Source organism: Bufo gargarizans, chromosome 2 (assembly GCF_014858855.1).
Source record: "Bufo gargarizans isolate SCDJY-AF-19 chromosome 2, ASM1485885v1, whole genome shotgun sequence".
Taxonomy (NCBI): domain Eukaryota; kingdom Metazoa; phylum Chordata; class Amphibia; order Anura; family Bufonidae; genus Bufo; species Bufo gargarizans.
This window is the reverse complement of record NC_058081.1, coordinates 138,627,845-138,647,858: the sequence shown is the minus strand read 5'-3', so window position 1 is coordinate 138,647,858 and position 20,014 is coordinate 138,627,845. Positions and strand designations below refer to the sequence as shown.

At 45.1% G+C, this 20,014-nt stretch overlaps 1 protein-coding gene across 9 annotated transcripts in view; it reads left to right on the top strand.

The window, feature by feature from the left end:
* Positions 1-380: 380 nt before the first annotated feature.
* PRC1 (protein regulator of cytokinesis 1) overlaps positions 381-20,014 on the top strand; it is a 40,989-nt gene continuing 21,355 nt past the window's right edge. For 4 of the 9 annotated variants that reach the window (XM_044283221.1, XM_044283222.1, XM_044283219.1 and 1 more), the window contains exons 1-6: positions 381-504; positions 9,100-9,232; positions 16,096-16,218; positions 18,770-19,003; positions 19,101-19,271; positions 19,745-19,894. In XM_044283221.1, the coding sequence (XP_044139156.1) occupies positions 494-504; positions 9,100-9,232; positions 16,096-16,218; positions 18,770-19,003; positions 19,101-19,271; positions 19,745-19,894 (822 nt within the window). In that variant the 5' untranslated portion in view covers positions 381-493. Of the gene's footprint in view, positions 505-4,539; positions 4,731-8,659; positions 8,775-9,099; positions 9,233-16,095; positions 16,219-18,769; positions 19,004-19,100; positions 19,272-19,744; positions 19,895-20,014 lie in introns of those variants that run through there. The other 5 variants (XM_044283225.1, XM_044283226.1, XM_044283220.1 and 2 more) reach the window with 3 other exon arrangements.

Here is a 20,014-nt window from a genome sequence, read left to right as displayed (position 1 = left end):
TCAGACAAGAAACCTGCAATGGCTAGAGGCTGCTGAGGTTTTTAAAACGCATTACATCCTAAAAAAGAAACATGCGGTTTTTGCAGGTATTTTGTTGCTATCAGGTAGATGTGAATGCTCCCGGAGACATTCCCATCACTGTAAGCACAGGTCACGTGATGCGCATGCGCAGTCCTCTGCAGGGACAAGGTCAGCCCAGTCCCACAGGTTTGTAGTCTCGCCAGACTGAGGATTTGAATCGGCAGCCACCTGATCACGCATGCGCAGTCCCTCATTCCTAACTGAGGCGTGGACTAGCTTTGAAGCTGTCATTCCGGCCGTTACCTTGGTAACACGTGACGTCATCACTACCAGCCAATCGCTATGCGGGGAGATGTGTTCTCGAGGCAAATTTGAAAAGTTAGTGCGGCTGAGGTGAGGAGGAGAAACGGTTGCTGCAGCGGCAGCTGAGAGCCAGCTATCCAACGAAGGGAGCGGAGCGGCCGCCGCCATCATGAGAAGAAGGTGAGCGATAATTAGGGCATTAATTGCTGTAACCGATTGGATGCCGGGCCGGCCAATGTCCGGTAAGGCAGTGTACTGACTGTGCGGTTTATTGGAGGGTGTGAGACCTGCACATGAAGCCCAGCCATCAGATGCTGCATAGAGGGTGCCGGGCTAGTGTGCTATCTGTCATGGCGCATGGGTTTCGGTGCCCCCATTTATACCCCTTTTGGTAAATATTTCCTTTGCATACAATCTGTTATCGAAATGTAGGACTACAAGGCCCAGCATGGGCTGCCAGCCTCCTGGTGCAGGCTGTATATGGCTGGCACTGTGCCACACCTCCGAAACCCTCCACTCGGTTTCTGTCAAAGAGGCCTTTGTTGTAATGCAAGACGCTGCAGAGCTGGATGTGTGTATTGTGTGCAAATGATGTAGTGCTGGTGGAGACTGCTCATCAGATGTCTGCTGTCATGTGGGGGGCAGCAGCATCTACAGGGAATGAAAGGTGACCTGTCCCCACACAATATACAGCAGGAGGAGCCGAGCAGGTTGGTAGATGTGTGTTTTCTGGGAAAAGAGTTAGTAAAACTTGTAATTAATACATTTATATCTGTACATGGGGCAGGTGTTATCAGTGATAGTATTCTCTGTGTAAGTGTGTATACATAGCTGTCAGTCACTGATAGCTGTACATGGGGTAGGTGTTATCAGTGATAGCATTCTCTGTGTAAGTGTGTATACATAGATAGCTGTCAGTCACTGGTAGCTGTACATGGGGCAGGTGTTATCAGTGATAGCATTCTCTGTGTAAGTGTGTATACATAGATAGCTGTCAGTCACTGGTAGCTGTACACAGGGGAGGTGTTATCAGTGATAGCATTCTCTGTGTAAGTGTGTATACATAGCTGTCAGTCACTGGTAGCTGTACATGGGGCAGGTGTTATCAGTGATAGCATTCTCTGTGTAAGTGTGTATACATAGATAGCTGTCAGTCACTGGTAGCTGTACACAGGGGAGGTGTTATCAGTGATGGCATTCTCTGTGTAAGTGTGTATACATAGCTGTCAGTCACTGGTAGCTGTACATGGGGCAGGTGTTATCAGTGATAGCATTCTCTGTGTAAGTGTGTATACATAGATAGCTGTCAGTCACTGGTAGCTGTACACAGGGGAGGTGTTATCAGTGATTGATAGCATTCTCTGTGTAAGTGTGTATACATACAGTAGATAGCTGTCAGTCACTGGTAGCTGTACATGGGGCAGGTGTTATCGGTGATAGTATTCTCTGTGTAAGTGTGTATACATAGCTGTCAGTCACTGGTAGCTGTACATGGGGCAGGTGTTATCAGTGATAGCATTCTCTGTGTAAGTGTGTATACATAGATGTCAGTCACTGGTAGCTGTACATGGGGCAGGTGTTATCAGTGATTGGTAGCATTCTCTGTGTAAGGGCTTGTTCACACGACCGTATGTATTTTGCAGTCCGCAGAATACGGATCCGCAAAAAATATGGATGACGTCTGTGTGCTTTCCATATTTTGCAGAATGCAACAGCTGGCCCCTCATAGAACAGTACTATCCTTGTCCGTAATGCAGCCAATAATAGGACATGTTCTATTTTTTTGCAGAATGGTATTAAGGAAACGGAATGCACACGGATTTATTTTTGTGGACCCATTGAAATTAATGGTTCCGTATACGGTCCGCAAAAAAAAAAAAAAAAAAAAAAAAAAGGATGGAACTGACAGAGAGAAAATATGTTCATGTGCATGAGCCCTATGTGTGTATACATGGCTGTCAGTCATTGATAACTGTACACGGGGAGGTGTTATCAGTGATTATAGCATTCTGTGTGTTAGGCCTCATGCACACGAACGTTGTTTGTGTCCGTTCCATTTTTTATTTTGGCGGATAGGATGCGGACCCATTCATTTCAATGGGTCCGCAAAAAATGCGGTTCAGATTCTCTACAAAGGGATGTTCTGGTTATTTCAAGTCATCCCCTATCCATAGAACTGTTGGGACCCCACTGATCACGAGACAGGGGCCTCCTGAAATGAGTGAAGGTGAAGCACGCGCACCTCTCACCTGTGTGACTGCTGGAAACGGCTAAGAAGCTTTTCTCCTCTTCTTTCCCCCAGTGAATCCGAGCAGACGCTGCAGTGGTCCCCAGTCTTTGGTTACAAGTGGCCAGTGTGTGACTCCTTCAGCCAATCAGTGGCCACCGCCGTCACTTGTACTTTACTGGTATCACTGCCCAGCGCCATGACGGTGGTAGTACGGCATGTGACCGCGGTGGCCACTCAATACCGGCCATGTGTAAGCAAAGACCAGGACGACCATCGCCGTCCCAGTGCTGAATTGCTGGGGGTCGGCAGTGCTTCTTTTATGTTTTATGACATTTCCAGTTATTTAAAGGGGTATTCCCATCTCAGAGCCAGACAATGTGGGCATACCACCTCTGGGACCCGCACCTACAATGAGAACGCAGCGGGGAAAGCTGTGGCTGGAGGACCCCGGATTTCCCGGGGTCCAGCCACCACCATGCGCTGCTCCCATAAAAGTGAATGGAGGACTGCTGCGTGTGCATTTCCCTGCTACATTCTCATTGTAGGTGTGGGTCCCAGAGGTGGGACCCGCACCTGTTGGGGGCATATCCTAGCGATATGCCCCCATTGTCTGAGATGGCAAAACCCCTTTAAAGGTAAAAAAAAAAAAAAGGAGTTGGCCCACAACCAGTAATTATGACACAGAATAGGTAATGAAGGTGTGATCACTATCACTGGGACCCCCTCCGATCACGAGGTCCTTGTGCATGACCAGCGCTCCATTCACTGTCTATGCAGAGCACAATGCTCACGGTCTTTGACTGTCCCATAGACAGTGAATGGTCGCACATGCACACCACTGATCTATTCACACAGAGGACTTGGGGACCTCGTGATCAGTGGGGGTCCCAGTGATGACACCCGTGTCGCCTATTCTGTGGATCAGTGATCTGTTGTTGGTGGAACATCCCCTTTAATGATGATGTCATGTCCCTTGTCTTTAGCCACATCTGTAAACTTCTCTTTCCGCCTTCACAAGCACTTTACCCCCATATCGTTCTGTGGACCCCCGACCTTGTTACATCTCTATTCTTGTGTGTCTTTGATCTGTTCCTGAGAAAGCTGAGTTATAAGCCGCCCCAGCAGCTCTCACAGAGACGCAGAGAAAATCTCTATTACACTTTTTTGCGAGAACATAGAAGCGATCCTTCTAGGAATTCCATTTCCTATGGCACAATTCCTTTCCCATTCAGCATCCACAGGGGTCATCACCCAGCTTTCCCAGAATCCTCTCCAGTTCCCTTCTCACTGAACCCCCAGGCAGAGTAAGGCCTCTTTCACACGAGCATGACGGCTCTAGATGCGCTCAGTGAAACTCGCACCATTTTGCGTTCATTTTATTCCGCGCGGGTGCCTTGCATTTTGATGCGTTTTGTGTGATAAAAAACGGAAAGTTTACAAACATCTCTTAGCAACCAACATTAAAAAAATGCATTGTATGTATCTGCACTTGCTTGCGGATGCAATGTGCTTTTTCACTGAAGCTCCATTCACTTCTATGGGGCCAGGGCTGCGTGAAAAACCCAGAATATAGAACATGCTGCATTTTTCACGCAACGCAGAACTTATGCGTGAAAAAAAAAAAAACGCTCATGTACACAGACCCATTGAAATGACTGGGTCTGGATTCAGTGTGGGTGCGATGCGTTCATGTCACGCATTGCACTCGCTCATGTGAACGGGGCCTATTTGTCTGGGACAGAAGAATATTGGGCGATCGTCACTGATGTAAGCGGACAGCTTGTGTACAGGAGAGAGGAGACGTGCTCGGCTCTTGTGCTCTGTGGGGAGTTGTAGTTCTAGAGGATTTGCTAGTCAGTAGGTGGCGGCCATTAATGCTCAGGAATTTAGGTTCCTAGGTAAATATTAACACATGTACTTTGCAGCGTTGTTCCTATATGTTTAGCCTCACACTAGAGTGTAAGTGAATGAGCTGAGCCACAGCCGGTGGTGGGGAGCGATGCTGTGAAGGAGCCACAGAGCTTAGTGCTACAGCCCCTTCATTGTAGAAGATGAGGGGCAGACCCCCATGATCAGTGCCTGACGACACGTTCCAGGGATATGCTGTCACTATGGAGGAGGAATATCTATATTGTACTTTTCCTCTGTAGCCGGGTTGCCAAGTCTCCAGCCGCAGGTATTTCCAGGAGCCAATACACTCGCCCATCTTCTGTACATGCAGTGTGTGCCCGTGACCCCTCCCCTGGCCAATCTGCTCAGCAGCTGGCATCCTGTGTGCAGGTGTACCGCTTCCCTTCCTGTCCAGTACGGGGTCAGGTGTAATAGCGTCTCCTGGTGTGGACCCCAGCACTCCACGCACACTGGAGCTGTTCTATACGGATTGTAGAAAAACCACAATTCAGGTGGTCCAGCGTTTTGCTCAGGCTCCCCTCAGATACAGCAGCATAAAACTGGGGGTTGTCCTTCCATATATATCACACCCATATATGTCCTTCTGTTAATTTCTATGTGGCGGGGGTCCAACACTTGGCACCCCTGCCCATCAGCTGTGTGAAGAGGAGGGCAGCGCTCAATGTAATCGCTACTTCATGGTCATTACTTTACGCATCGTCTCCTGTGGAGCGGTGGCGTAGTGTTATTACAAGTACTCGCGCTATTCAAGTGAATGGAGTCAGTACCGGTCATTACACTGCAGACGACAGGCAGTGTAATGAAGAGGAAGCAATGCTTGCATGCAGCGCTGCCCCCTTTTAAATAAGCTAATCAGTGGGTGCCAATTAGGTCATCAATATATATGGCAAGATTCACATAGTGGAATCATGTTGTCACGTTTGGGTGTGGGAGGGAAAGGGATGAGGGAATGAGGCCTGGGAACTAGGGAAAGGAGATGGTCACCTCCTAGTAAAACCCTGACTAACTACCAGTATGAACAGACTACAGAGGTAGATGGGTTCATACACAGGAATACCTAATGTACTAACTCACCCTATAGGACCCTAGTACTAATGTCAGGACTGAGACAACCTGTTCCTCCAAAAAGGGCAAACAGGAGTCTCCCTCAGGCCTTAATACAAATGACAGGGTAATGCAACACATAAAATAAACCAAACAAAATACAAAAGGGAAAGAAAACATTTAACTTCAAGTGCCTATGGCAGCACCAGGAACTCCTGAGATCCACAACTCAATCAGAAGCTATAAACTGCACAGCATAGTGGGAGAAACAACTATAAATAGAGAAGGTAAAATTACCTTTACGCTGGGTTCAGACCTGAGTGTTCTGAAACGAGCGCTCTGTATGCGCGATTGTATGGGCGTTTACAATCGCGCATACAGAGACTGGCGTTCACACATTGTCGCGCGTTCCCGAATTTCTATGTGCGGGAACGCGCGACAAACGCCCCAAAAAAAGCTCAAGCACTTGTTTGAGCGTCGGGCGTTTTACAGCGCGATCGTACGCGCTGTAAAACGCCCAGGTGAGAACCATTCCCATAGGGAATCATTGGTTCTTGCCTGTTGTGCGTTTTACAGCGCGTAGGAACGCGCTGTAAAACGCTCAGGTGTGAACCCAGCCTTAGGGCTGTTTCACACGAGCGGATGCCGTGCGTGACATCCGCTCCGTGAATGACAGCCAAGACCCGATGCGGACAGCAGAAGCACGGAGCAGTAACATGACTGATAATGCTCCGTGCCTCTCTGTGATCTCTTTACTACGAAATCACAGCGAGATAAAGTTGTCACCGTGATTTCGTAGTAAAGAGGTCACAGAGAGGCACAGAGCATTATCAGTCATGTTACTGCTCCGTGCCTCTGCAGTCTGCATCGGGTCTTGGCTGTCATTCACGCAGCGGATGTCACGCACGGCATCCGCTCGTGTGAAACAGCCCTTATAGCCACACCTGGAGAAAGAAGCTGTGACAATCACCAAAAACAACACAGACGTCATTTGATCCAAACGGAAAACATGTCAGATCAAACCATGTGTTGCCAGTCTCACAGATCTCACAGATCTCCTGTCAACTGTCACGGGAATGTCCGTGAGACATGTGGACTTTAGTGGCGATTTGTGTGGTAGTTCATGTTTTCTACAGATGTGGAATCCACTTTGTAGAAAAAGTTGACCTGAATGCCACGAAAACAGCAGGGGATGCTAAATCTGTAGTCAGATCCGTGGCCTGTCAAACTACAAATGTGAGGGACAGATATGTGGACAAATCCAAGGGGTGTTGTTCAGTCATGGTTCCCCTGAAGGCGGCAGGAGCTGTCTCTCTTTCACACGTGTTGCTGAAATTGTTGTGCATGATTTCGGCAAGCCCCGTTCAGATGAATATGAGGCAGTCACGCAGATTTCTGCTTCAGGTGAACATAGGCTACATGCACACCAACGTTGTTTGTTTCCGTGTCCATTCTGTTTTTTTTTTTTTTTGTGGATAGGATGCAGACCCATTCATTTCAACGGGTCCGCAAAAAATGTGGACAGCACACCGTGCGCTATCCGCAGCCGTATGTCAGTTCCGTAGCCCTGCAAAAAAATAGTGTCCTATTCTTGTCTGTTTTAGGCATTGTTACAATGGATCCGCCCCAAAAAATGGGTGGCATACGGATGTCATTTGTTTTTTGTGGACCGCAAAACACATACGGTCGTGTGCATGTAGCCTAAGGCTGTGGTCTCATCAGAGTTAGTGATATCCGTGGTTCTACACCACTAAAGAGCAGAACAAGGAAAATAATAGAAATGCCGGATTGGGCACGTGGAACAAAACCCAGTAACTATAAAGGGTCATGTTTGGGAGCAAAAATTGTATCTTACTGGTATTATAAAGAGCTATCTGCAAGTTAGGCCCTGAACAGAGCTTCTGGCGCCAAAGTAAAATAAGGCCCCAGGGAGGAAAAGGTTGGGTTCTTCCATAGTGTAAAAAAATAACAGTGTGATGCCTGTTGCTGTATTGCATTGCTGTTCATTTTAATGGCTCCGCAAATGCGGAATGGAAGCACTACGGAGTGCTTTCTAGGGTTCTGTTCCGTGCTTCCGCACCACAAAAAGATAGAACAGAAGGATCGCGGACCCATTCAAGTGACTAGGTCTGTGATCCCCATGCGCCTTCCCCTACGGACAGTGCCCGTGCATTGTGGAGCGCAATTTGCGGTCCACAGCACAGGCTTCACACGTTTGTGTGAACGAACCCTAAAACTGTCCATTTATATTAAAGGGCCTTTGAGTTTGTTTTAATTAAATGAAAAAAAATGCCTCATTTTATTAGGGCACTTTGTGAAGAAGGGAGGTGGACATCTGCTTTTTGCCTTTTCCGTGGTTCTATGTAACCAGAAATGGTGACTTTGTGTAGAATGTAGAATTGCTGTGTGCATGTGACCTGTATGGTGACGTACAGAACCCCCATCCTCCGTGGACCACTCTTTTCTCCTTGGCTATAGCTGGGCAGTGGTCCTATGCACAGTGCGTGGTCAGGAGGGCTGCTGTGAGAAGACACTGGAGGAACCCTGCGGCCCCTTCATTTTTAGGACTGCTGGGGACTTTAGCACTGCAGGTTGATATCTTGATGTTAGTGGTTATCTGCCTTAGCCGCTGTTCACATCTGCGTTGGAGTCCGCTGTATGACGGGTCCTTCACAGCTTGACTTCCATTTTTCTGCATTCATTATGCAGATGTTCACCAAGGCCCTTTCGTTCCGCAAAAATGCGGAATGCACACTGCCGGTATACGTGTTTCGTATCACGTATAGCCGAGATTTGAGGACCGCAAAAACGGATGTGTTCATGAGCCCTTAGAGAACTCTTATGGCAGAATATTCTGGACAGGAGAAGCCGTCTCAGGATTTGGTTAGCAGAGGTGAGCACATGAGGAACCCAGGACTTGGATGGGACTTCACACCTTACTAATGTCTTGTGCTGTGCATGTTTAGACCTTGGGGTTGGTTGGTTCATGTGTAAACTGAATACAAACCCTCCTCAGACGGCGTGAGAGCGTTTGGAGTGATCTCATCTTGACTTGCTGGCCCAAGCTGTCTGCGGGTGGGGCAGCGAGCGCTTATTATATCTCATTGCAGCCGTTACATTCCTCTTTCATGTGCTCATGTACAGCGGAGCAGCAGAGACGTGTTTCTCGTGCACAATATTTTCTTATGTCCTCTATTATTTAACAAATAAATGCATGGCGGATGTCATCAAGGGGTTGAAGAGGACCTGTCTCCACTCCTGAAATGTCTGTTTTAGTAGCTTCATTCAGTCCCCATGTAATATGTTGTACCTTTCCTCTATTATTTCTACTATTCCATATACTAGTATACATATTCCAGTATACTGACAAATACCAGCCAGACAGGGGCAGAAGGACACCTTTTCCCCTCTGTTTGGGTAACATAACCCTGTGGATGCATATAACATGTATGTCAGGAGCTTTCCTGGTGTACACGCTAAACCCACTAGTCACATAGCTGATTATGGATCCTGTCTGCCCTTTGTGTAGTTGGCCAGCAATTTTAGGTCTAATATAAAAATGTGTTCTTCTTGTCCCTTGTGTGTTTTAGCGAGGCGATTGCCGCGGAGTCAGTGGCCTGCTTCAATTCTGCATTAGGTCGTCTTCGAGATATCTGGGAAGAAATTGGAATACCAGAAGACCAGAGACTGCAAAGGACAGATACCGTCAAGAGACATGTACATGTAAGTTCTCGCTTACTTTTTTCATTAAGGGAAAATACTTGCATGTTTGTATTTCCAGAGTCTGTATTTCCAGTCCTCTGGAAGCATTATTTCTAGGGGAGAATACCTCCATAGAATAGTTTTATACGGCAGGACAATGTGTACTTGTGTACTTGCGGCTCCGCAATACAAGGTTTGGGGGGCTCCGTGTGCCTTTTTACAAGCTCCATGCACATCGCTCTGCCTAAAACAGAAGCCCTAAAGCAGATGTAAGTATAAGAGGAGTTTGGTGATTATGGTTTCTCGCTCATATCGTTGGGAAACACAGAAGGCCATGCGTTATAGCTGCTGCCACTAGGTGGCAACAGTAAGCAAAAAAAATGTGTTAGCTCCTCCTTCCTGCTATACCCCTCCTGCAGACACTGAGCTCATCGGTTTTAGCTTAGCCTCCATAGGAGGCAGGTCTGCTGATATTTTTTTTTTTATTTTTTTTTTGGGGGGGGATTAGAGGTGGTCACAAACCAGCTGTCACCCCAAACATGAGGAGGTTAGAGTATTTTAACGACTACTGTATACCCCCTTTAGGGAACCTGTCACCGGGATTTTGGGTATACAGCTGAGGACATGGGCTGCTTGACCGCATAAAAAACTATTACATCTCACAGCCAAACTAGACGCAGTTTGTAATTTTTTTTTTTTTTTTTTAAATCAATAGTTTTTTTATTCAAGTTTTTACAGTAAATCATTGACAAACATTGATAATATTGAAGTACCAATATACAATTGTTGTTCATTTCCTTGGGCGGTTTAAAAAAATCATACGCATAAATGAAGAAAAGGGGAGGAAGGGGGGAGGGAATGGGGGGGGGAGGTGAGGGGTGGAAGAGAATGAGAGGAGGGCTAGGGGAAAACAAAAACAGCACATAAGAAAACATACAAGATAGTAAATATATACTCAATCAGGTACATACATATCCACTCGTTGTGCGTAATTACAATTTGTTCAGCAATAGCCAGTATTATTGTGCTTGGTGTAAGCTCGATACCCGAAGTCAGGTCAGATCAATTGGAGCTTAGCTCTATACTCTCCCCACCTACTCCAAGCCTTATCAAACTTCAGAGAAGGTGAAAAGTTGTATGACAAAATCCTTTCATATGAGTGAGTTTTATCTACTCTGTCGATTACTTCTGTAATCGTGGGAATTGTTTGTGATTTCCAGTGCTTGGCTATAGATATCTTAGTTGATATAAGGAGGTGTGCTACGCTCACACGATAGGATGGCGGGAACCTTCCCATATCAATCAGAAGCAATGCCAGTTGTGGGGATGGCATTGTTGAGATTCCGGTCATATCGGAAATTATCTTGAAGATCTGTTTCCACAGATTATTTAGAAGGGGACACTGCCACAAAATATGAAGCAATGTACCTCTACATGCACATCCTCTCCAACAAAGGTGCGATGAACCTGGGTATATTATACTGAGTCTGTCCGGGGTGTAGTACCATCGCAAGACTGTTTTCATATATGACTCATAATGAAGAGTGCATCTAAAACATTTAGCAGCAAACTTAAGGGCATGAGTCCATTGGGCCTTTTCAATCGATAGCTTTATGTCAAGGTCCCATGATTTGAAAGGCGAGGTTTTCACAAATACCTCTTTATCACCTAGTGCGGCATATAAGGGCTTTATGCCTTTCTTTGTTGGAATTGCTTGAGACCAGGTTATAAATATCTGGTGATCAGCCTTTACAACGAGTGGATCATTAGAAGTCAAGAGGTGTCTAATGCGGAGGTACTTGTAAAAATCACGATTGGAAATATCGTATACATGGTGTAAATGTTCGAAACTGCTCAGTTGGTCACCCATATACAATTCAGAAACCTTATTCAGCCCTTTTTTCCTCCATGAGGATAAGTCAATGTCCTCTAAGCAAATCTCTAGGAATTCTATAGGGGTCCATTTGCATATAGATTTTTCCCCTTCTGACCCTATTGAATGGTATTCTTTCCAGTTAGTCGGGGAAGCCGAGACGCTGTATGGTATATCTTTGGGCATTTTGAATGAAGAGCATAAGGTAGCTAGAAGAAGGGCTTTCAGATTATGAGATGGGGACAAGGCGGCTTCTATAGACACCCACGGGTATGTTTGGGCATTTATCCACCAATGTTTCAGATGTGAGATTTGGGTTGCAAGGTAGTAATGTTTGACATTGGGAAGACCTAAGCCTCCAGCCTTCCTATCTCTTACCAAAATGTTATAGGCTATACGGGGTTTGCTTTTGTTCCAGACAAAGTTTTTTAAGGCCAGGTGTGCTTTGTGAAAGAAGATCTGTGGCAAAATGATTGGAAGGTTTCGGAATAAGTACAATAATTTCGGAAGTATAAGCATCTTGTATGATGCAATCCTCCCTAACCAGGACACTTCACATTTGGTTAATTGATCCATCTCCGCATCCAGATTCGCCATCAGTGGGACATGGTTAGCAGTATATAAAGACCCGATTCGTGTGGTAATATATATCCCTAAATATTTTATCTTATGATCTTGCCAATCTAATGGAAATTGCCGTTTCATTTGTTTTCGGGTTGCATCCGGGAGTTGTAAAGGCAGTACTTGAGACTTATCTAGGTTAAGTTTGTAGTAAGAGAGGTTACCGAAATTTTCTATGATTTTCAGTGCTGCGGATAGGGAGTTAGGGGGATCAGTGAGAGACAATATGATGTCGTCCGCATACAAGGATATGCGGTGATCTAATCCACCTATATTCACTCCGTGAATGTGTGGACACTGTCTGATCGCCTGCGCTAAAGGCTCTATTGTGAGAATAAAGATGATGGGAGACAAGGGACATCCTTGCCTAGTTCCGTTTGTTATGGCAAATTCATCAGACATGGTGCCATTGACAAGGACTCTCGCTGTAGGTTCTGTATATAATGCTTTTATCATGGAGATGATTTCCGTTGTAAAACCCATTGTACCTAGCACTGAAAATGCAAAAGACCAGCTAACACGGTCAAATGCCTTTTCTGCGTCTAAGGCCACCAACGTTGTTGGTAATTTCCGTTTATTCACAAAATCCAAAATGTTTACTATTCTTCTTGTATTATCAGAGCCACATCTGCCCTGAACAAAGCCAACCTGGTCGATAGTCACTAATTGTGGGATGAGCGAGGTCAATCTGTTAACTAAAAGTTTGGCGTAAAGTTTGGTGTCGGTGTTTAAGAGGGATATGGGGCGGAAATTTTGGGGATAAATGGGATCTTTTCCCGGTTTAGGAAGGGTCACTATTGTGGCATTCAGCATTTCTTTTGGGAGTTGGCCTGTAGAACGAATATCTTCTAATGTGTTCCGCAGGTGGGGTATCAGCTCAGGCATAAATATTTTATAGTATTGGGTGGATAATCCGTCTGGGCCTGGGGCTTTGTGAGAGGGAAGCGTTTTAAAGTATTCTTTACTTCCTCATTTGAGAAAGGTATAGATATAGATCTTGCTTGGTCTTCAGACATGCGAGGCAAAGAGACCGAATCTAGAAACCTATTAACCTCCTCTTGAGAGGGGATGTGAACATTAGAGGAAGCCAGGTTATATAAAGAGGAATAATATTCCTTGAATTTGTTGGCTATACTTTTAGGGTCATATATTTTTGCTCCGTAGTATCTTTTATCAGAAAAGGGATTTTGGATTTGTATGTCCTAGCTTTTAGTCTGCGGGCTAGCAATTTACTAGCTTTATTATCTTGCGAGTAATATTGAACTTTCAGAGATCTCATGCTTTTCTCATAATTAAATATCAGGCATTCATTTAGCTGTGTACGCAGCTGTCTTAGTTTGACTATTAGGGAAGGTGAAATATCTCTCTTATTGAGTGACTCAATGCGTCTGATCTCAGACATTAGATCCGTGAATCTTTTTTCCTTTTCTTTTTTGAAGCGGCTACCTAGTTTGATGAAAATGCCCCTGATGAATGCTTTGTGTGCATTCCACAAGACAGCTGAGTCCTTCACAGACCCTGCATTTAGAGCAAAAAACTCCTGTAATTCTTTGGAGAACTCGGAGTGGTACCTTTTATGTGTCATAAGATATTCATTGTTCCTCCACTGGGGGGACACCGGTGGCTCAAATTTTTCTTTAAGTGTTAGATTGATGGTGGCATGGTCCGACCATGTGATAGTATCAATGGATGCGGAGATGGAGCAAGGCAGGAGAGACCTGGAAATTAAAAACAGGTCAATTCTGGAATACATTTTATGTCTGGGGGAGAAGAACATGTAATCTCTTTCAGATTCGTGTAAGATGCGCCAAATATCATACAAATCTTGCTTACATAGGAATTTCGCTAGAGATTGGGATCTCCAAGTGGATGATGAGGTGGTATCCCATTGGCAGTCATGAATAGCATTGAAGTCTCCACAAATCACCAGATGCCCCTTTCTAAGTTTGCCAACTTTGTTCATAAGCTTGTTAAAAAAGGACACCTGGTGCCTGTGCGGTGCGTAAATTGCCACAATTGTGTACTGTACATTGTTAATGGTACCCACAAGTATTATGAACCTGCCTCCTGGGTCTATGGCAACCTCTGTTTGATTGAAGGCAACTGTGTCTTTGATAGCCAATAGCACTCCCCTTTGTTTTTTTGCATAATTTGCTTGGAAGATATGCGGAAATTTAGGATGGTGTAGTCTATGAGCATCCAAGGCCACAAGATGAGTCTCTGATGCACAGAAAACGTCAGATCTTTGGGAGATGGCTTCTTTCCACATCAATGAGCGTTTAAGTGGGCTGTTCAGGCCCTTAACATTCATGGATGCGAGTTTAAGTGGCATGGTAATTGCCTAAATTGCTAGGGGGGGTTGCATATACCTTCTTCAATAGAGGTAGAGAATAATACCTTTGAGCTTGAATGCAATATAAAATCAGCATCATATACTCAATTGAGTACCGGCAGCGGATGGTGTACCTAAGAAAATGTGCTGTAATAATAAAGAAAATAGAAATAGAAATAACAGTAAAAAACAACATGGAACAATTGCACCTTATAAGAGAAAGGAGCAAACACATCAGAGAATAAGCAATCAACAGGAACGGTTGGTTGCAATTCTTTTGGGGGAAACAACCTTTCATAGGAAGTCTCTAGTGGCAACTACTGACCACCTCAGGTATAAAGGTAAGTGTGAGTATTGACCTCGTTCGCCTGTCAGCGTGGTCTGTTCGCCGTTTTCCACTCCGCCGACATATGCCTTTGCTTCTCACCTTCTGCTGGGCGGTGATTGGTGGAAACTGTGATCCCCCATTCAAGTAGCAAGCGTGTCCCTTCTGTAATGGAGGAGATGTTGTGTAGCTTTCCATTTCGGGTTATCTGTAACTTCACAGGGAATCCCCAGCGGTAGGCGATGTTATTTTCTCTCAGGGCAGAAGTAATAGGCATTAGTTGTCTTCTCATACGAAGAGTGGTAGCAGAGAGATCTGTAAACATCTTGATTTGGTGATACGGTGAGGGAAGTTCTTTCAGAGACCTGGCAGCCGCCATGGCCCTCTCTTTGATGTGGAAGAAATGAATCCTTGCCAGCACGTCTCTGGGCACGGAATCTGGAATGTGCCTGGGTTTAACTATGCGGTGTGCACGATCGATCACTAGCTCTCCTGATTCACAGCCTGGAAGCAACTTTTTTAATAAGGACTGTAGGAAAGCAAACAGATCAGCAGACGGAATTTCCTCCGCAATGCCTCTAAACTTTATATTATTTCTTCTTGATCTGTCTTCCAGATCAGTAACTTTCGCCCTTAATGCTTCCACTTCCTCTGTTAACTCATAGTGAGAATCAATAAGCTGGTTATGTGAATTAGCATATTCCCCCATTTTATGCTCAATGTGATCTACTCTGCTGGAGACATCTTGTAACTGTGTGTGAAGAGGGGTATACAACTTAGTGATATCTTGGTGCAGCGACTTATTAAGCGCCAGCAGCAGGTTTTTAATCAAAGAGCCAGATGCAGGCTCATCTGAAGTCTCTATAGAGGAGAGAGTGTCTGAGAGGGCATCTGGGAGTATAGAGGCGGGTGAGACTGTTGCGTTTACCTCGTTAATGTCCTCCGCTGTTGCCGCCATGGATTGCTGTCTGGCGGGAATTCCTGCTGGCAAAGATGGCGCCTCCTTCTCCACCGAGTCTCCTGTGCCGTCTGTATCTTCCCATGTCAGCTGGGAGAATCTGGATCCGCTGTCCGAGGACGGCGGCAGCTTCTTTTGTGGAACGGGCTGACTGCTGTCCTTGTCGGCAGCAGTGTTTCCCAACTTTTGAGCCGGGGACGGAGGCTTTAGCTTAGAGATATGCAGGTTCTCGCTTTCCTCCATTAGCGCTCCGGACGGCTCCCGGTCTTTCTCAAAATAAAAGTCCAATTTGCCCTGCGCCTTGCTCGACTTTCTTCCTCTGGTCATCATGCGGATTGTCACCAGAATATTTGTCTGCAAAATGGGGTAGAAAGAGGGTGATATGCAGCATAAATCCTGAGGTGGTGACGGAGCTCCTCTAACGTGCGGCCATGCAGGTCAGCGGCAAGCCACGCCCCCGCAGTTTGTAATTTTTAAGCATTTTAGGATAATTAATAAAAGTAATTTTTTTTAAATAGTAGAAAAGGCCATAAACAAAATTTATATAGCCTAAGGCTATTGGATCTCGCGTATTAATTTATTCTGAGCCACCCAGATGTCTTCAGCTGCCAAGCGCACAAATCTGCAAACGGCTTCTTACATAATATATATATATATATATCAGAAGATGGCAATGATCTCTGCGTTAAACAAGTGTTAGCTACTGCACTAACTTCAGATTTACTTTGTAGTTTAAATGTTTATTTGATGGTTTTATATTACTTCTGTGTATCAGATTCTAATGATGCAAATGATCGAAGAGGAGGAAAACTTGAAAGATCGTCTTCTTAAGAACATTGATGTCTTCCGCAAAGAATTGAATACTCTTTGTGAGGAGCTGCATATTGCACCATTTGAGGTGAGTGTATAATGCTCTACAAGCCTGTTGTATTATACTGTTTCTAAAACCTTAAAGGGGCAGATATACTAAAACTGGTTTTACAAATGCCAGTCTTAATATAAGGTCTGTCAGCAGAGAATGGTCCAAATTTATTAAGAGACACAGGCATCTTAAAGGGGTTATGCAGTGCTCCCCCACGCTGATTAACTGTTTGAAGAGGCCACTTCGCTCAAGCATGCGCTGCTTCCTCTTCACTGTTAACCTGCTTTTCCATCTACATCCTAGCGGGGGCGCATTGTAGTTACACCTCCTTTTCACAGTGCTGCCGCTACGATGTAGACGGTGAGTAGGTTAAAGGGGTTGTCTCGCCAAAACCATTAGTGTTAAATATAACAATAACATTGCTATGATAATTTTCTTAAATACCTTCTATTTTCTGTAATGCATCCCTTGCTTGATATATGAAGATTCCTGCTCTTATGTTTTTTGCTTGTTGCCAAGGGGAACCGGCAACCGTTGTATCACTAACAGCATGGCCGCGCAGGCGCTGTGCCGCATTCGTTGTATTTGGTATCTGTCGGGAGTCAGCACGCATAGCTACCATGCTCACTAGTTCCCGACAGCTCTGGAGCCAGCAGTGAAGGAGGGCACACGCACGGCCGCCCTCCAACCACTTGTATGGGGCTGATGGAAATAGCTGAGCGGTGCGCTCGGCTATTTTCGACACTCCCATAGGAATGAATAGGGAGTGCAAACCCTATTCGTTCCTATGGTGGCAGACAGAAATAGCAGAGTGGCCGCCGCACAGTGGATTTACTGCATCTCGCCTGCCAGCACTCAGAGGGGAGAAGCCAGGGCACAGAAAAATGTGTAAGGGGGTGTCACTATCTGTTCCAGTCAGCCAAGGATGCCATATAGCACAGGCTGAAAAGATGCTTTGTCGGGAGCGCGCACCTACATGGGTTACGTGATTCAGGGCCTGCTTCTCATTGGATGATTAAACTTATTATTTAAACGCCCACATCCACCATGAAGGGGCACACTGGAAGGACCGAGGGTGGCTCAAACTTGCTTGGTGAGACAATCACTTTAACGGTGAAGAGGACATGTTGTAAGCACCGCTGCATCTTCAGACCGCTGATCGGCGGGGGTGCCAAGGACTCCCGCCGATCTAATAATGATGACCTATCCTGAGGATAGGTCCTCCATATGTAAGCACTGCACAACCCCTTTATAAATTACAGTCCAGAAATTCAAATCTATGCTAAGTGCAAGCTGGCGTAGATTTCAACACTAATTTATGTCAGTTTTTGGCATAAATGGTAGGAAATCTGTGCGGGGGAGGTGGCAGGAGGCTAAGCCCCTACCCATATTTCTCACCACTTTCTCAGTCGCTAATATAACATGACTTTTGAGTATGACTTGAACTGGAAACAAGATTGGTGCAGCATACACCTAGTAAAATAGTGACTATGGAGACCAGTAGTGTTCACCTGCACCACGCTTCACTGTCTAATCTTTTCACGCTTTCTGTGCCAGTCTATGGCCAATGTCACTCAGTCATTCTCCTCTGTACTTACTGAGCAGTCTTCTGTCATAGCTATAGTCATGAGATAACTTAAAGGGTAACTGTCATATTTTCATCAATAAATCAATTTTTAGCATATGTTACTGCTGCAGCAGCATTAGGCATAAAGCAATCTTTAGTTTCTTCACTTGCCACAGTTTTCCTTGAGTTTTCCCCTTAGTTACGGCTTGTTTTGAATCTTACATTATGAGGATGGCTCCTCTGCCAGTTCTCTGAGGCCAGAACTGCTTTCCCTCACTTCTTATACACATTTGCTGTAGCGAGCAGCTCCCTGCCAGTCATTCAGATTGGATTACTGAGAGACACGCCTCCTTCACTCTGAAGCCTAATGCAGTGTGAAGGACCGCCCCTCTGTCTTCTGCTTATACTAAAAGGAAGACAGAGGAGTCCTAGCAACGGTCTTTTAAGAGACCAGTGGGAAGGGACAGGAGACATTAATAAAAGCTGTATTTATAAGGTAATTACAGATCTTTTGACAATCACTGACGGACTAACTCAGGTATACATGCCTTGTTCTAATAAACTAGCAAATAAAATATGACAGTTATCCTTTAGCCACAAACGCACTTGTCTGGGACTCGCCACATTTTTATCTCTATGTAGGATATGTGACTACCAAACTATAAGGCTTGCCATACACATGAGATAACTGTTAGCCAATAGCTATTTCTCCCAACCTCCAATACACATGCATGTGTTTTCAGTAGGAAGGAGCTGCTGCCACATACCATGCTGACATCTGTTGCCAGAGGGTTAGGAGGCCCCATACACATTAGATGGTTGGTTGGTATGTCAGCCAAACCCAACAGGACATCTAATGATAACACCTTCCCTGTGAACAATGAAGTCATCAATGGCAGATGTATAAATTACCAGATTTACTAACTCTTTTCCCATAAAACTACATATCAATCTGCTCAGCTCCTCCTGCTCTATAACATACACTGCATTTCGTTGTGACAGGTTCTCTTTATTTTTCAGGAAGATGAGGGCAGCACTATCTTGCAGGTGGAGAAGGACTTGCGTACACGAGTGGAAGTCATAAAGAAACAGAAGAAGGAAAGAATGCAGGAGCTCAAACTGTTAATACAGCGGGATCAGGACCTGTGTGACATCCTGTGCACCCCTCCTTTCCACATTGATGCCCAGCGTGTTCCAAGTCTGGACGAGCTGGATCAGTATAGGAGGCATTTGGCTGCACTTTCTGCAGAAAAGGTTCATTTTGGATATTTCTACAAGTATTTTCACTATAGGATCTTGCCTGCAGTGTTTCCTGGAGGGTTGTGTTCTTACACAGTTATTTTAACCGTAGGATCTCCGTGAAGCAGAATTTGTAAAGACCAAGAAACTGATCATTCTTTGCATGGAAGAACTGGACCGCTTACCTGACACAAGTTTCGAGAGGGATGTGGTGTGTGAGGAAGAAGAGGCTTTCTGTCTGTCGAAAGATAATCTTGCAGCTTTACATCAGCTCCTTTTTCAGGTCAGAGCCTATTCTTTTATTCAGGAGGTAACCAGAAAAGGGTTCTGGAGTGCACTTCCCAAATAACGTACACCTCGTTTCTGGACATGTTAATTACTGTAATTACAGTATTTTGTATAAAGGGGCTCTCCGATGCCCCAAAAAACGTGTTACAGTTAAGTGATTAATTAAACTTCATGTCCCGAAACATGTGGTGCATACACCGCAATATTTGGCGAGAACAGTTCAGAATTTTCCTCGGTTGACCTCCTGGCATTTTTCTTCTGGATTTGGACTTCCAGCGATCTCCAGGCTCTGCAGGACCCACTGTTTTATACATGTGTATTAGGAGCTGTGCGTGTCACACAACTGGTATCAGCCATACATTATATTGCCCCATGAAGTGCTCTTTGCTTGTTTGGTTGCTTCTGGTTTTTTGTTTGTTTGTTTGTTTTTTGCGGCAGTGTTTCATGGTAACAATGTCTTATTTGCAGTTTGAGGAACAGATCACACAGAATAAATCATTATGTGAAGAACTGCGGGCCAAAATTTATGAACTGTGGAATAGACTTCAAGTACCTGAAGAGGAGAGGGAGGCTTTTGCAGTTCATATGACTGGATCAAAAGGAAAAACCATAAAAGCGGTAGGAATACTTTCCTGGAAATGTTATTGAGTTGTGTGTTTTTTTTTGTGTTTTTTTTATGGTGTTCATCTGATGCAGGGATGGCCAACCTGAGTCTCTCCAGCTGTTGCAAAACTACAA